Source organism: Prenolepis imparis, unplaced genomic scaffold, assembly GCF_030444845.1.
Source record: "Prenolepis imparis isolate NDT839.2.m4 unplaced genomic scaffold, iyPreImpa1.0 SCAF_16, whole genome shotgun sequence".
Taxonomy (NCBI): Eukaryota; Metazoa; Arthropoda; class Insecta; order Hymenoptera; family Formicidae; genus Prenolepis; species Prenolepis imparis.
The window spans coordinates 1961708-1979693 of NW_028141174.1; the positions used below are offsets into that span (position 1 = coordinate 1961708).

A 17986-nucleotide genomic window follows, 5' to 3' on the forward strand; every position below is an offset into this window, starting at 1 on the left:
TAATTCGAAATTGTGAGTGGATAAATTTTGAAATTTCAATTGTAAATTTTTGAGTTTATCTTTACTTAGAAATGATGCCAATTTATCGAGACTAGTATTGAGAAATTTATATGAATCGATAAAACGTAATTTAATATTTCTGGATTTGTCTTCGGCAATTTGAACATTTTTTGTAAATGATATATATTTTTCTTTAGTTATTGGAAGTAATTCGATTCCCCCTTCGAACGCTGTAGCTATTTCCTTAATTATGAAATGTGAGTCGTAACCGGATAAATTATGAAATACTATTGGAATACAAAAAGAGTTTTTATAATTTAGATTACAATTTGAGTGCGCGGGACCTCTGTACCACCCGGTCAGATGGCAATGATCGCGTACGCGTGTATCGTTATCTTGCATGAATGGTTTCTCACATATATGACAATGCGTCGCGCTATGAAATTTTTCCCACTCGTTAGATGTTAAATTTACCATGGGGACGTTAGTTGCTAAAATATTCTTTACGCGTATCGCTAAATTTTGTAGTTGTTCGGAAAACCACGAAACGCAATCTACACTACGACGAGAATAATATTCGGATAACGAATCGTCATATGAGCAATGTACATAATATGCTATACTAAATACTTGGTGATGTTGGTATAAATTCTTTTCTTCTTCCTTCTTATTCGTCTTTGTCAGCACACATTCGAGGTCTGCGTATACGACAAAAGGAAGTCGTTCTTTGCGATTAAAGTTATTGAACGCGAGCCACTTGTCCTTATCGCTCGGTAACCGGATAGCGCAATCATTCATCTCTCCGCAGTCTACCATATGTGTCTGCAACTTGTCCTCAGACCCGAAATAATGCAAGCATCTGTAAAAGATAATAGCAATTATAAACACTTTATAATTATTTTATGATTATTTAATATATAATTTGCAATAAATATACGTACCGATCGCAGATATATTTCTTGTGATCTTTTTTGCTCAATTGCGAGTTGACAAGCCGGGATAGATTCTTTATCCAGGCGAAATGTCCAATGTTGTTGCTGTCTTCCACGTACAGCAAGTTGATGTGTCTATCTTTCTTCTGCTCGCTGAGACGCATTGGGACAATGTTCTTTTCTTCGATACAGTACACATTTATCGAAATGTTGTTTGATAGTTCAAATTTCTTAATTTGATTCACAGTCACTGGAAACTCAATGTCTTGGAGATTCAGCACTGTCGAATAATGGGGATATGAAGATTCCCGTTCCACATTTCTTTCTGCGGGGTACAGAGCAGCGACCACCGCCCACGCGAAACATGCATTGTCTTTAGATTGCACGTTCACTACAGCTCTTTTGTTCATTATTTCTCGCGGCAATTTAACATGGCATCCCGCACGCATTGGATTGTATTTGTTTATATTTACAGTTAAATTGTTTATTCGCGATAATGCCCAACCACTATCACGTTCTTGAAATTCTTCTAGCGATGCTAGTGTGGGCTCGATAACGCGGCGTTTGTACCAATCATGTAAATCGGAGGTGTGAAAGATTACAAAGTTTTTAGTGTTGACACTTTTATTAGCGCGCTTATCGCCTGACACAAACTCACCATTAAATATAGTGTTCACTTTTACACTAGTGTGTTTTTGCAACACTTTTTGCACGTGTCCGATCACAATGTCTTTGGCATCCTCTAGAAATTGACGAGGTTCGATGTGATTGCTGTTTATCACCGCACCAGTCAAGATGCGACTCTCGAACGCCGTATCAATCTTTCGCCATATGAGTCCGATGTCTCGCGAACTGCTTCCGGCACCTGCGTGTACAAAACGTCTGCGTACCGAATTCTTCAACCCTTCGAGACGTGCGATTTGGGAGACAAGCGATTGTCGAACTCCGATCGGTAATCGTGGACGTTTTATTCGACTTTGTTCTTCCAGTGATTCGATGTATTCGTCACATTGCTGCTCCCACACAATATATTCTTCCACCAATTCACCCTTGCGGCTTGCTCCAACAAACTTGCTTCCAATTGTGCCATTTTTGAGATGCTCTTGCTGAACCTCTGACAATGATACTAACATAGTATGCCTCTTTACCATCCTTTTTATTTAATCGTAGAGATCATTGGCACTCGAGTATGTTGCACATTTAACCTTGACAATAATTCTAATATTTCATTAAGGATGATGTCATAGCAGCCGTGCATCGGCGCTTGAAAATTGCAATTTTACACATTTTGAACACCTGGGTGATGACAGCAGCCGGTGCATTGGTGCTTAAAATTTGAATATGTTACATTTTGCACATTTTGACCTTGACAATAATTCTAACATTTCATTTGAGGATGATGTCATAGCAGTCGTACATTGACGCTTGATATTTTGGATATGTTGCATTATTTTACATTTAATATTTCATTGAGGATGATGTCATAGCAGCCGTGCATCGGCGCTTGAAATTTTGAATATGTTGCATTATTTTACATTTAATATTTCATTGAGGATGATGTCATAGCAGTCGTACATTGACGCTTGAAATGTTGGATATGTTGCATTATTTTACATTTAATATTTTATTGAGGATGATGTCATAGCAGCCGTGCATCGGCGCTTGAAATTTTGAATATGTTGCATTATTTTACATTTAATATTTCATTGAGGATGATGTCATAGCAGTCGTACATTGACGCTTGAAATTTTGGATATGTTGCATTATTTTACATTTAATATTTCATTGAGGATGATGTCATAGCAGCCGTGCATCGGCGCTTTGATTGGTTGAAAATAATTTTGCGTCAGCAATAATCCCCATCCCATTGCTTTGTATCAATAAAAACTTGTAATAATGATTTAGTATTGTATCAATCACTTATGTGAAAGGTTCTTTTAAAAATGTACTCCGCCAGCATGAATTATTACGTTCCAGTACAAGAGAGCAATGTTTTGTACAAGAAGAAATGTGACAAGTAAGTTTCAATATTATCTGTTAAATGAATTTTTCAATAAACAACATTTTTTTTGTTGTTAAATAATTATTTTCAATAAAATTTTTATAGCATTCATCGTGCGGCTCGTATACTTGGAAGAAGATACGTCTTAACCCCAACATCATACAAATATTTGGAAATAGGAATCAGCGTCGGAATAATATCCTATGTGGAATTGGCTCTCGGTGATAATCGAGGCAATCAAATAATATTACCCATTGAAACATGGAAATCTCTAATGCGGAAACGAGCAGACGTTGAGCAGCTAACTGAAACTCCGCTATGGATTAGTGATCTGACACTCGAAGCGGTTAACATGTATACTTCAAAAATTATAAAAATTACTCATCTGATAATTCTTTGTACATGAAACCATCAACGTTACTACATTTATTCGATTTCGACAAATGTATTGATCATATGTATTCCTGGCTGTGTGAGAATACTCATAGTGTTAATGAAAAATTTAAACAATTTGTAAATATTTTACAATGTGATAATATTCGCGATGTGAGCAATGCCGCAAAGGCGATACGTGATAGTAATATGTTTAATAGCGAATCACTTATAGATTGTGAATTGATAACTTGTGCTATAAATGAAATTATTTATAATGCTTGCAACAAATAAATTATTTTACTGTTAAACTGTGTGTTTAATTATTTCTTTCCCGCCCCTGTTCTATATGTATATGAATAGTATGTATATGAATAGTATGATGTGCACATGCATTATCAGCAAAACTCTTCAAAAAATGATGAGTTAGATGATACTCCAGTTAGAACAGAGAGATGAAGAGAGATGTAGAATTAAAATCAAGAGGGGAGCAACATTATAATATATGTGTCGTGTCATAGAGTAGCAGACTTATACTTGTATGCTCGTGCTGTGCGGTTGCATGAAACTGTAAGATATATAATTCTGCAAGTGTTGTAAAGATGATAACTCTGGAGGAATACATTGAATTACTGGAACAACTTGTGTTGTGCAATGCTGCTGACCTGAAAGAATGGGATTTTTTCGGACTGCCTCCACATAAAATTGATAAAACGATTTACTGGATGTGGGAGCCAGATTGTGATGGTTGTATCAACTTGTTAGAAGGACAATGCCCGCAAGAACTAATGAGAATTTTCGGAATGCAAATCAACCCCAAGAAATTATTAATTGGAAATTTGCAGTCACGGACAACTCGAATCGCGCGACTTGAAGAAATAAGAAGATTGCTACGCAAACGTTTCTTAAGATACCAGTATTCCTGCGGTTTCGACACACACTCCGGTTAATTCAATTGTGCAGGCGATACATGGGCGTGAAATCGGTTTGAAAAAACCTCATACTGATGCTCTAAAATATCAACTATGGGATATGAAACTATGGGATGATCCGAAAAAACGCTCTTTCCTATTCGAGGTGAACGTTAAAAGATTTTCCTATGCTGAGCATAGAGGATCCTCTGAGGAGGAATAATTGTTGTAAGTATTTCTTTTCATTTAAAAATTATTAAAATAATAAATTGATTAATAAAATAAATATATTTAATAAAAATTTCTGTTATGCAGGAGTTCCGCCCTGCCGCCTCGCAGCCACCGTCACCTCGCAGCCACCACCACCTCGCAGCCACCACCTCACGCACCGCCTCGTACCACAAATGGTGATACATGGGTCGATCGTCACGGAATATCATATCGACCCATGTGGTTCGATCACCATCGCTCAACACCGCCCCACATCCCCCTATACATTTTATATTTTTATATTATTATTATATTTTCATTCTTATATTTTTACACACACACACACACACAAAATTGTATGATTGCACACACACACACACACATAGTTATATAATAAAAATTATTTTAAATATTAAAAATATATAGTTTATTTTAGATTAGATCTTCTCCCCTTCCTCATCCTAAACATATTAATTTAAAAAAAATATTATTAAAAAAAAGTCTCTCTCGCGTCCACCTCTCGCGCTCTCGTTCGCTGCATCAGCTCTCGCGCTCTCCATCGCCGCATCGTCTCGCAACATCTCTCTCTCGCTCTTGTGATATCTCTCTCGCATGCATCTCGCGCTCTCCTTCGCTGCATCAGCTCTTGCGCTCTCAATCGCCGCATCATCTCGCTATCTCTCTTTCGCGAACGTCTTTCTCGCGACATCTCTCTCTTTCGCGTTCGCCTCGCGCTATCCTTCACATTCCTCTCTCCCCGCGGACCCCTTACCCAAAAAGTTTCATGCGGTCTTTCGCGGATTCCCCCCTCCCCGCAGACCCCTCACCAATAAAGCTTCATGCGGTCTTCCGCGGACGCCTCCCCCTCCCCGCGGACCCCTCGCGGACCCGTCACCTAAATCGCGGACGCTTCCCCCTCCCGCGGACCCCTCGCGGATCCTAACCTCGCGGACGCCTCCCCCTCCCCGCGGACCCCTCGCGGACCCTAAAATCGCAGACGCTTCCCACTCCCCGCGGCCCCCTCGCGGACCCTAACCTCGCGGACGCCTCCCCCTCCCCGCGTGACGTCATTCCCCCTCCCCGCGTGACGTCATTCCCCCTCCCCGCGTGACGTCATTCCCCCACCCCGCGTGACGTCATCCCCGCTCCCCGCGTGACGTCATTCCCCCGCGCCCTGGGTTCCCCTCGCCCCTCACCCCCCTCATTGCCCCTGAGTTAGAACCTAACCTAGTATTACTACTGTCCGGTGAACAGAACGGCGTTGAGAGAGTGCACGGCGGCGGTGCGCGAAGAGCCGTTGAAGACCACCCGGATTTTCGTACCGGCGTCGGAGGCCCGCATCACTCCGTGGTGGGGCAGGTAGCACGTCCTGCTCCCGGGGGCGGGCAACGTCTCTTCTACTGGCGACATATGGTCTAGAGCCTGGTAGCCCTGCATGAAGTCGCGGTACAGCTCCCCGAAGTCCTTGTCGCGATCGAATCGGCGCGTCATGACGTCCAGCAGGCGGGACGCGGCGCGGCGAGTCGATCTGTGATCATGTAGATCTAGTGTGACTGGCAGGCGCACTTGGTAGCGCCCGTTGGACAACCTCACGTACGAGCGTGAAAAATGATCCTCGCACGCCTGCTCGTCGATAGTCATAGGCAAGGCGGGGCGAGGCGGCTCCTCCGCCTCCCAGAATCGGCGCACGAGGTCTGTCAATTGCAGCACGGCGGAACACTGGAGCGACGATACGGAAGCAGCGATGTGGTGAGCTTCCATCGCACCCAGGAGTACCCAACCCAGGCGGGTTTGTTGAGCGATAGGTTCCCGCGGCCCCCCCCGCGGCGCAGGTCTGGCTGAACGATGCTGGCGTAAGCCTCGGCTCCGAGGAGAAGCTCCACCGGGTCCTGGCGCTGGAACTCAGGATCCGCGAGCTCGAGGCCTATTACGTGCGGCCAGGAGCGATGTCCACTTCTTGGCGCTCCACTATAGATGGATAGCCGCGGTAGTACCAAGACTGACACAGATAACGAGAAGACCCCGGAACGCTCTGAGAGGATTACGGTGATCCGTCCCCGCGACGAACCCGTCTGAATACCACCGACCCCGAATATAGCCACTAAAGCCGGAGTTCGCTGCAGGCGGAGACGCTGCGCCAGCGACTCCGCGATCAAGGACGTTTCAGAGCCCGGGTCCACTAGAGCGCGAACGGCATGGCGATTCCCGTGGTGATTTTGCACTACAACGCGAGCGGTCGCGAGAAGCACGGGCCTGCACTCCACTTTTGGGCGTTTGGCGACGTGGACGGTTGATGACTGGCTGGGCCCGGCCGTCGCTAGTGCAACGGCAGTGAAAGCGTTGTGCAGGGTCGTGATGCCGACTTGAGCACTTGGCACATACCTTTGCTGACATGCAATTGCTGAGTTGGTGGCGACCTAGGCAGTTCCAGCACCGCTGGTGAGTAACCACTGCCTCTCGTTTCTCCGGAGCAGTGTTCTTCCTGTACTGATGGCAGTACGCCAAAAAATGCTCTTTTTTGCAGAGAGGGCAGCTTCGGTTCACGAAGTGGACGAAGAGATCCGTAGATTCTGAAATCGGACGCCCAATGCCCTCGAGCGCTCCCACGGTGGAGACCACACAGTGGAAGATTTTACGGAGTCCGGCAGCGGCCGGGGCCTTCTTTCGCAGAAGTGCGGTGAGGGCAGGCAGGTAAGCACTCACGAGGAACCTTTTGTTCTCGAAGTGGTTCGTCAGGGTGGCCCAGGCGCACTCAAAGTTCTCTTCCGTCGAAGGTAGGTTCCATATCAGCTGTTCGGCGTCGCCCTTTACGCCGACCTTCAAATACTGCATCTTTTGTACTCTCGATAGTGACGGCTCCTCGACTACGATGGACTGAAACAGATCTCGAAAAGTAGGCCAGTCTTCGAACTTGCCGGAGAATTACGGCAGTTGGAGCCGCGGCAAGACGTTACACGGTGACTTGGCCTCCGCCTGGATGGGCTTATCTTCCTTCCGTGGACCAGCGAGACTCCTCTCTATTTCCAGTAACTTTGCTTGCTGCTCAAGGAAAGTAGCTTCGGCAGTATTAACGAGAGCTGAGGTGATGTAATCTGTCTCATCGAGCTTGTCATGGAACACGGTCTTTAGAATGTCGTGCTGTTCCTCAAACTTATCCCACTTCTTTTCCAGGATAGCTAGTGCCGACTGGATCAAGGAGATCGACAGCTTAGCGGCACCGACCTTCTTCAGGTTATCGTAAGATCGGGCTATACGCCCGAACAGCTCTACCTGAGACGCTATTAATTTATCCATTGTCTTCCGCAGGATATTCACTCACTCTATCACAGAAGCACTGACTCATCAGGGATGCGACAGGCGCGACAATTGCAAGGAGTGCCGGCTGCCACGAAAAGGCCTATCCGGCTCGAAGGACCAGAATGTGCAATCACGGGATCGCGTTCGCGGTCTGGTGCGCGTTAGTGGAGTGTGGGAGTGACAAGGAAGTTGGCTTGAACTTTTCTTACACTTTGGAGAGAAATAACAACTTTATTCTTAGCGACGTTCTGTTAGAAGCGGCGTTACAATTTGTCCGTGACTCGAAGGAAGTACAAGACAAGAATTCTGTGTGAGCAACGAGATTACTAATCGAACGCTTACGAGGGCAGGAACGATAGTGATGAGTCTGGAGCATCGAACACGCGCCTTTATTTCGCCGACCTTTTAGAAGAATCTACGAGCGACATAACAAGACGATGTTAGCTTCAAGACAAAGGCGGTGACAATTTTGAGACGGTTGGAGGGCAACAGTGTTTTCGAAAAGTGTTTTTGTGCGCGGGCGTTCAAACGCGGCGACCGTTCGAGTCTATTGTGTCGAGCGCGCCTCTCGCCAAAGCGCGCGATCGAGAGAGCGTGGACGGTCGCGATTGGCGCGCGGGCCGAGTAGCGCGGCTCTCGCGCGCGCTATTTAAACGCGATATATGATAAGAGAATCTCGGCACAATTTGTAAGCGCGCACACCCTCTCATACATACATACACACAAGCGTTCCGCTCCGATGTTAATACGCAACATATAACGACAAAATTACTTTGATTTACTTTGATAACCGGGCATAAAGCGCGAACAACAGGAAAATTCTACGCGACTATCGATTTAGGCAGCCGAAAAATCAAACACGCGATTTATGTCGTAAAGGACGACTTCCCAATGGAGTACGAAGGGATCATAGGAATTGATTTTCTACAAAAGCAACAAGTCGCGTGCGATTATAAAAAACAGGAGCTTCAAATAGGAAACGCCATATTAAAATTACGATCGTACAACAAAATTCAATTAAAACCGCGTAGCGAAACAATAATACAAGCGGCAACGAATCGTAACAAGATAGACGTGATAAAGGCAGAAGAAACAGCACCGGGAATATATATCGGACGATGCCTGGTAGAACCCAAAAATCTTTTGTGCCCCGTCAGTATAATTAATACGACCGATGAGACCGTAGAATTAGTACGCCGCTCGTAACCGTAGAAGACATATGTGAAGATAACGCACACGAAGTATATATGATACACACGGGCGACACTCATAACTCATCAACGCGCGACGAACGAATTTGACAATTATTACGCACGGATCATCTAAACGCCGAAGAAAAACGCTCAGTACAACGGATATGCGAAGATTATAGCGATATATTTCTTTTAAATGGAGAACTACTGACATGCACCGCGACAATAAAGCACGAGATAAATACGCGCGCCGACACCTCGACGGCCAACGTAAGACCATACCGCCTTCCCGAGAAGCATAAAGCAGAGGTAAATAAGCAAGTTCAAGAAATGCTAAAAGACGGAATTATTAGAACAAGCGTAAGCCAATGGAATGCTCCATTATTAGTAGTGCCGAAAAAAGCCGATGCGTCAGAAAAACCAAGACTCAGGGTAGTAGTTGTTAACGAGAGCGGCTGCGCGCAGGCGGGTCGCGCCACGACCGGAAAAAGAAAGACGCGAGCGCCTCTGGGGCAATGCTCGCCGTCGAGAATTAACGCGAGATTGACGTGTGCAATGTTCGGATAAAAATAAAGCAAATTATTTGTGAAAGGTGCATACTAGCGATTTAACTACTATCCTAAACATTTTGGCGCCCAACAAGGGACTCGACACGACTGAGGAATCGAATCATGTGAACATAAAAGCGTGTGAGATCCATGATCGATGAGCGTGCGACGCGACACGGCGATGTAATGGCGGAAAAACACGTGGTCGGACACATTGCGTGATCAAGCGACGTCGCGTGAAAAAAGAAAAAAAAAAAAGTGCGGGACCGAACGAGTGAGACGCGCGAAACAAAGTGTCGATACATAGAATCAAGGCGTGCCAGAGAGATTCAACGACAGCACGAGCGTTTAGCGAACACAAGGAGACTCAAAGAAGGAAGTCGCATAAAGGCAGGACGGATATAGAGTGTCGTCTAATACAACATTGCATCATAGTTTCGGAAAGCGACAAAGGCTTGAAGAAAAATCAAGAAGGTGAGTGAATCGCTCAAGGAAATCCTTCTAATTCAGAAATATTTCAGATTCTTGTACAACATGACAGACATAAGAGTACTGAAACAAAGACGTGCCCGGTACAAGGGTAATGTTACGAGGATAATAACTTACCTGGACTCCGAGGAACCAAAAAATGCAAACGATGCACAAGTGAGACTGGCAAGGCTTTCAGAACTGTGGGACAAATTTGAGGCAGTACAAAATGAGCTTGTGGAAGCAAGGCCGGAGGCAAACGAAGCAGAACTCATGGCGATACAGGCAGAAAATGAAGCCGAAGAACAACTCTTCGAGGCAGGCTACTACAAGGCAGCAGCGAGGCTTCAAAGGATCATCGCAGAAGCAATATGTGGAGATCAAGGAACGCAGATGGCTCCGCAGGAGGCAGAGGGGCAAAATGTGCCAGAGCGTAACAGGAATCAGCAACCACGAAGAAGCAGACCAAAGCTCCCAGAGATAAAATTACCAGAGTTCAGCGGAGATTTCACAAAGTGGATATTTTTCAAGAATAGCTTTGAAACCACCATACATCGTGATCCAGATTTAACCGATGCAAAAGCATCAATATTTAATAGGCCAGCTTCAAGGAGAAGCACGTCAAGTCATTCAGGGATTCACTATATCCGATGAGAATTATTGGAATGCTTGGAAACTTCTAAAGGACACTTACGATAATACAATGCTAATAATTGAAACTCATCTTGAGACGTTATTGCAATTTCCAGATATCACAAAAGAAAACAAGGCTGACTCAATCCGGCAATTCGTTTGGCACATCCGCACGCACACAAAGTCTCTCGAGGCTCTGCAGCAGCCAGTTGACAAGTGGGAGACGATGATTATTCATTTGGCAAAAAAGAAATTGGACTTTATCGAGCAACGTGATTGGCAAAATATTTCGAAGGATCATGGACCCGATAACATGCCAAAAATGGAGGATTTTCTAAAATTCCTGACAGAACGCTGTCACACACTACGAGTACTAAATCAAGGTAAAGTAAAACCGCAATTAAATGAGAAATCAACAATTAAAGTAAAAAAGGAAAAGAAGGTCTCACTAACCACCACCGCGATGAGTTGTAAAATTTGCAGTGGAAATCATGCTGTTTATCGATGTGAGGAACTTCTAAAGCAATCCGTCTCAGACAGGATGAAATCAATACGAGAGAAGAAGCTCTGTATTAATTGCTTGAATACTGGATATATAGCAAAGGAATGCAGGTCGTCCACATGCAAGAAGTGTGCGGGACGTCACAATACACTCCTCCATCGGGAGGCGGAAAATCAACAAAACGAAAGTGAAGCACCGGCAGCACCGGTGGTCACCTGCTGCTCTGATCAGACGAGTGCAGTGGCAACGAAAGCAGAATCGAACACCGAACAGGAAGATCCGCCCATGAGCATCTTCTACGTACAGAAACCAAAATCGAGAATGATTTTATCGACAGTTAGAGTCCACGTCTTCGACGCCGAGGAAAACCTGCAGACATGCAGAGCATTACTCGACCCGGGATCGCAGTCAAATTTAGTAACAGCAAGCCTCGTGAGAAAGCTCAAATTAACATGCAAATCGGAAAACCGTCCTATCACCGGAGTAGGTCAGACGCAGACGAGGTCAACAAAGAAGACAGATCTACGCATCAAGGCAGCTAATAGTGAATTCACAGCAACATTGGAGTGTCTTGTATTGCCCACCATAACGGAACGACTGCCGCAGAGTAAAATAGATGTGAGCAAGATCGCCTTGCCAAAAGACGTAATTTTAGCAGATCCGAGTTTCGACGAACCGGCCGAAATTGATCTACTCATCGGTTCTGAACTTTACTGGAAGATACTCTGCGGAGCACCGAGAAATAGAGTAAGAGGCCAACCTGCATTGCAGAATACGAAGTTGGGTTGGATCATCGGTGGAGAAATGATTGAAGCTGAACCCAACTCATCGGAAATGTGTTTAACAATCACGAATGACATGTTGCATCAACAATTGGAGCGTTTCTGGACTCAAGAGGAGATCATCGAAACACAATTACAGTCAGAAGAAGAGAAAGCCTGCGAGAAGCATTTCATCGACACTTCCAAGCGAGATTCAACGGGAAGATTTATTGTGAGATTACCGACTCGAGCAAACATACAACTGGGAGAGTCAAATGAAATAGCCATGAAGCGTCTAATGTCCCTAGAGAGGCGTTTCGAGAAGGATCCGGATCTGAAAGCAGAATATATCAAGTTCATGAAGGACTACGTAGAACAAAAGCATATGTCATTGGCTGCGAACAACAAGAATAAAGGAGCTGAGTCCTACGTACTACCCCATCAAGCTGTTGTGCGATCGGAAAGCATGACAACAAAGCTCCGAGTTGTATTCGATGCATCGGCCAAGACTACGCTCGGCACTTCATTAAATGATAAGCTCATGGTGGGCCCGAATTTACAAAGTAACCTAATTGACATCATTCTTCGTTTTAGGGCCTATGAGTACGTCGTGACAGCAGACGTCGCTCAAATGTTTCATCAGATCCTTGTCGATGAGAAAGATCGACCATTGCAGCAGATACTGTGGCGAGAAAATTCAAGGGAAACGGTGAAGCGATTCGAGTTGAACACCGTCACATATGGAACGAGTTCTGCACCTTACCTGGCAATACGGTGCCTTAGACAGTTGGCAGAAGAAGGCAGCGACTTACCACTGGCAGCGAAGGCAGTCTTCGAAGACTGCTACATGGACGACGTCTTAAGCGGAGCAAAGACCATTGAAGAAGTTGCGGAATTACAGAAACAGCTGTCTCAGTTATTACGCCGAGGTCAGTTCCATCTTCGTAAATGGCGTTCAAACGATGCACGGATTTTGCGACATCTCGCTGCGCAGAGCAGGACAGACGAAGCGCTGGTCATAGAAAAGGAAGAAGCGCTTAAAACGCTAGGACTTTTGTGGAACGCTAAATCTGACAGTTTGCAGTATGAATTCAAAATAGAAGAAATACGATTGATAATGAAGAGAGTCGTACTATCGAAAATAGCTCAGGTTTTCGACCCGCTCGGCCTTGTGGCACCGGTGTTAATCAACGGAAAGTTAGTCATGCAAAGACTATGGATAGATGAGCTCGAATGGGACCAGGCGATACCTCGAGAACTTTCAATTGCATGGGAGGAGCATTACAATTCGCTGGCAAAAATCAACGCGCTTCAGATACCCCGGAACGTGGTTCCTGCAAATAAATCAAGGCAGTTCGAGATCTACGGATTCGGAGACGCCTCAGAGCGAGCATATGGAGCTTGCATATATGCGGTGAGCGAAGATAAACGAGGCGTGGTACACTCTCACATTATCTGTGCCAAGGCAAAGGTGGCACCGCTCAAAACGATTTCCAGTCCACGGTTAGAGCTAGAAGCGGCTCTCCTGCTTTCACGTCTGTGGGCTGTAGCGAAGAAGGCATATGGCGGACAAATCAGAGGCACAAGATTATGGAGCGATTCAACGGTCGTACTTGGATGGATAAAAACTCCACCCAACAAATTAAAGACGTTCGTAGCGAACCGCATCTCCAAAATTCAAGACATCACGAAGAGCATCCCTTGGTATCATGTGCCAACAAAGAGAACCCGGCGGATTTACTGTCAAGAGGAGTCAGCACCGAAGTACTAATTGACAGCGAACTATGGTGGCACGGTCCGCGTTGGCTGACGGACGGAAGTCAATGGCCGGTCAATATGAAGGAACCTGAAGCAGAATTGCCGGAGCTAAAAATGCAAACGGTGACGTTAACAGCAAGCGAAGCATCGAGTATATTAACGAGATTTTCGTCATACCAGAAACTCAAGCGAGTGATTGCCTATTGTATGAGATGGAAGCGTAACGTGCAAGAAGCTAGGATGAAAGGCCCGTTGACAGCAGAAGAACTCAACAACGCGGAAGAAATTATAGTCGGGATGGTCCAACGGGAGGCATTCTCACAGGATTATGAAGATCTAATCAAGAATAGAAATTTATCAAGTAAGAGCAAACTGCGGCCACTAGACCCCTTTCTTGACGAGAAAGGGCTGATTAGAGTCGGCGGCAGACTCCGGCATTCAAGTCTATCGGTGGAACGGAAGCACCCTATCATACTGCCAGCTAGACATTATATTACAAGCTCGCTTATGCGCGAAGAGCACAGACTTTTGCATCACTGCCCCCCGGAACAGCTTCTCAATGCAGTGCGGTATCGATTTTGGCCGCTAAGCGGACGTCGAGAGGCACGTAAGATAGTGAAAAATTGCTTAAGTTGTTTCAGACTTCATCCAACGACTCCTGGAGTTAAAATGGGAGACCTACCGGAGCTGAGAGTAATCGGGTACAAGCGACCTTTCACGAGCACCGGTGTAGACTACGCCGGTCTCCTGCAGGTGCGTGAAAGTCATCGCCGAGGAAGAATACATATATCGAAAGGATATATAGCACTCTTCACCTGTCTTGCAACACGAGCTGTGCATCTGGAGCTCGTATCGGACCTCTCAACAGCAGCATTTCTGGCAGCCTTAAGCCGCTTCACAGCGCGGCGTGGCATTTGTGCCCAGATGATGTCGGACAACGGGACGAACTTCGTAGGAGCAGCCTGAGAGTTGAAGGAACTCTATGAGTTTCTCAAGAAGAATGGAGAAATGATTCAAACCGCTCTCGCTCAACAGAAGATAGCATGGAGTTTTATACCACCCCGTGCTCCGCATTTTGGCGGTTCATGGGAGGCGGTGGTAAAAATCACGAAGCGGCACCTCTACGCAGTCACAAGAGGAAGGATACTTACCTATGAAGAGTACGCCACTCTTCTGGCCGAAATCGAGGCTATTTTAAATTCGAGGCCATTGACCCCTTTGTCCAGCGATCCAACCGACCTTTCCGTACTTACTCCTGCCCATTTCTTGATTGGAGATTCGCTTATCCTACCTGCACGAAAGGATTATCTTGAGATTTCAGAGAACCGTCTTACAAGGTGGCAGCATATCCAAAAATTGAGCCAACAATTTTGGGATCGATGGCAGGCCGAGTATCTGCAAGAGCTACAACGGAGAAATAAATGGACTGACGGCGGAGCCAACATCGAGCTAAACACGTTGGTTCTACTGAAGGAAGACCACATACCGCCGCTTCAATGGAGTCTAGGCAGAGTCACTGCCTTATTTCCCGGCCAGGATGGAGTTGTGAGGGTCGTATCCGTAAGGACCCGAGGTGGTGATGTCAAGAGATCGGTCAAAAAATTGTGCCCGATACCGATAGACGATTTAAAAGACACTGAGTAACTAATTACGAATAGTTAAGTTAAAAGGCGTAATGTGGCCAAGTTGAATTTAATTTTCTATTATTATTATAATTTTATTTTATTCTCGCCAAAGAACAATTTGTGTTATTTAGTCTTAATTTGAAATTGAGAGAATTGTTGTTTTATATTGAAAGCCTGACCTTCCAAGGGAGGCGGATAATGTTAACGAGAGCGGCTGCGCGCAGGCGGGTCGCGCCACGACCGGAAAAAGAAAGACGCGAGTGCCTCTGGGGCAATGCTCGCCGTCGAGAATTAACGCGAGATTGACGTGTGCAATGTTCGGATAAAAATAAAGCAAATTATTTGTGAAAGGTGCATACTAGCGATTTAACTACTATCCTAAACAGTAGTAGACTTCCGAAAAGTTCACGATTTAACTATAGGCGACTCATTCCTTCTGCCTAATATTACCGATATATTGGACCAGTTAGGGAACGCCAAATATTTTACGACGCTTGATCTAGCATCAGGATATCACCAGATACCGATGGCCGAACGCGATAAAAATAAAACCGCCTTTTCAACCCCCTATGGACACTACGAGTTCAACCGAATGCCGTTTGGATTAAAAAACGCGCCTGCGACTTTCCAAAGATTGATGAATTCGGTACTAACAGGGACACAAGGGTTCAGATGTCTCGTTTATCTCGACATCGTTATATACGGATCCAGCTTAGAGGATCATAACAGAAGACTCGCGGAAGTACTACAGAGATTACGAAAACATAATTTAAAATTGCAACCAAAAAAGTGCGAATTTTTACGTAAAGAAGTAATATACTTAGGGCATATTATTTCCAAGAACTGCATATTACCCGATCCGTCGAAACTAGACGCGGTCGAAAAATTTCCCGACGCCATGAAAAGTAAAAGACATAAAATCGTTTATCGGACTAGCGGGCTACTATCGCAAATTCATTGAAGATTTCTCGCGAATCGCGAAACCGTTAACAAAAGTAACAAGAAAGACGGAAGTTTTCGTATGGGGAAACGAACAACAAATCGCGTTCGACGCCCTAAAAGAAAAATTAATGACCGCGCCAGTGTTAAAATATCTGGACTTCAACGAAGAATTCAACGTGACCACCGATACCTCTGACTATGCAATCGGAGCCGTGCTGTCACAGGGACCGGTAGGCAATGACCGACCTATCGCTTACGCCAGCCGAGTGTTATCTCGCGCGGAGTAAAATTATAATACGACCGAAAAAGAATTGTTAGCGATCATATGGGCAGTTAAACATTTTCGACCGTATGTCTATGGAACATAATTTAAAATAATAACCGACCATAAACCTCTAATTTGGCTATTTAACGTCACGGACCCCGGATCAAGACTCATCCGCTGGAGATTAGAATTAGAAGAGTATGATTACGAGATAATTCACAAGGCCGGACGGGCAAACGCGAACGCCGACGTGCTAAGCCGACACGTAACTCGAGATGTCACCGAGGGAAGAAAGAGAGAAATCTTCAAAGTAGAAGAAGAGGAAGACGAGGAAGAAGAAAAACTCGCCGATAACGTAAGAATATATACTGAAGAGGAGAAGCAACAAATACTCTACGAATATCACGATGCGCCCACAGGAGGACATCAGGGTATCGAACGTACAATAAAAAGAATTCGATTAAATCATAACTGGCCAGGGTTGACAAGAGATGTCAAAAAATATATCTCGAAATGCGAATCTTGCCAGAAAAATAAATTATCGCGACGAGTAAAAGCACTCCTCATTATTACGGACACGCCGAGTAAACCATTCGAGAAATGCGCGCTAGATATAGTCGGACCGTTAACAATTACTAATAACGGAAATAAATATTTACTAACTTTTCAAGATAATTTAACCAAATTTAGCAAAGCGATACCGATCTCAAACCAAGAAGCTAACACGATCGCGAAAGAATTTGCCACGAAAATAATTTTTGAATACGGGATTCCCGAAAAAATTCTAACCGACCAAGGAACAAAGTAAGTGAAATATTTAAAAATACATGCAAATTATTTAAAATAGATAAAATTCAGACAACAGCTTATCACCCCGAAAGCAACGGAGCATTAGAGCGTTCACACCGTACTTTAGCCGAATATTTAAGACACTATATAAATGCCGACCAGACAGACTGGGACGAGTGGATTCCCTACGCAATGTTTACGTATAATACGATCCCACACACGGCTACGGGGTATACACCCTTCGAATTAGTATATGGACATTAAACGGACCTACCGACAGCCCTAGCGAGACCGCCTAAACTAACATATAGTTACGATGACTACTCGCAAGAATTAAAACAGAGAATAGGGGCGACAAACCAGCTCGCGAAAGAAAATATTAAAGAAGAAAAAATAAAAGCCAAAGAGTACTACGATAAATCCGCAAAGAAACAAAATTTAAGATAGGCGACAAAGTACTCGTATACAACGAGACGCTCCGACGGGGACGATCGAAAAAATTAGACGCGCTATGGACATGACCGTACGTAATAACCGGAAAGAATTCCGACGTAAACTACACAGTAAAAAAGGGAAGAAAAGCAGCGCGCATGCATACGAATAGATTAAAGCTATTTATAGAAAACTAATACTTACTTAATCGTCCTCCTCACCAGCGTCATGGCGGTAGTCGATGACTTTGACATACCAAGATCAATATTTAAAAAAAGTCAAAGTACTAGATTTTAGGAATAAAAAACGATTATAATACTATAGTGTAAACGGGAATTATAATTGT

At 44.7% G+C, this 17986-nt stretch overlaps 2 protein-coding genes across 2 annotated transcripts; both read left to right on the forward strand.

Annotated features, from left to right (window-relative positions):
• Positions 1 to 7846: 7846 nt before the first annotated feature.
• LOC145946406 (uncharacterized) lies at positions 7847 to 14553 on the forward strand. The gene is made up of 5 exons (XM_083056028.1): positions 7847 to 8034; positions 9773 to 9939; positions 10007 to 10489; positions 10533 to 13332; positions 13380 to 14553. The coding sequence occupies exons 1-5, from the start codon at positions 7847 to 7849 to the stop codon at positions 14551 to 14553; spliced, it is 4812 nt and encodes a 1603-aa protein (XP_082912154.1).
• Positions 14554 to 14595: 42 nt separating this feature from the next.
• LOC145946407 (uncharacterized) lies at positions 14596 to 15231 on the forward strand. Its single transcript, XM_083056029.1, has one exon. The coding sequence runs from the start codon at positions 14596 to 14598 to the stop codon at positions 15229 to 15231; it is 636 nt and encodes a 211-aa protein (XP_082912155.1).
• The last annotated feature ends 2755 nt before the right edge of the window (positions 15232 to 17986 follow it).

Coding starts and splice junctions, on each gene's coding strand:
- LOC145946406 (XM_083056028.1), top strand. CDS start 7,847: ATGTGCAATCACGGGATCGCGTTCGCGGTCTGGTGCGCGTTAGTGGAG. Junction 8,035..9,772: donor GTACAAGACAAGAATTCTGT/GTGAGCAACGAG, acceptor GTCGATACATAG/AATCAAGGCGTGCCAGAGAG. Junction 13,333..13,379: donor AAAACGATTTCCAGTCCACG/GTTAGAGCTAGA, acceptor TGTGGGCTGTAG/CGAAGAAGGCATATGGCGGA.
- LOC145946407 (XM_083056029.1), top strand. CDS start 14,596: ATGATTCAAACCGCTCTCGCTCAACAGAAGATAGCATGGAGTTTTATA.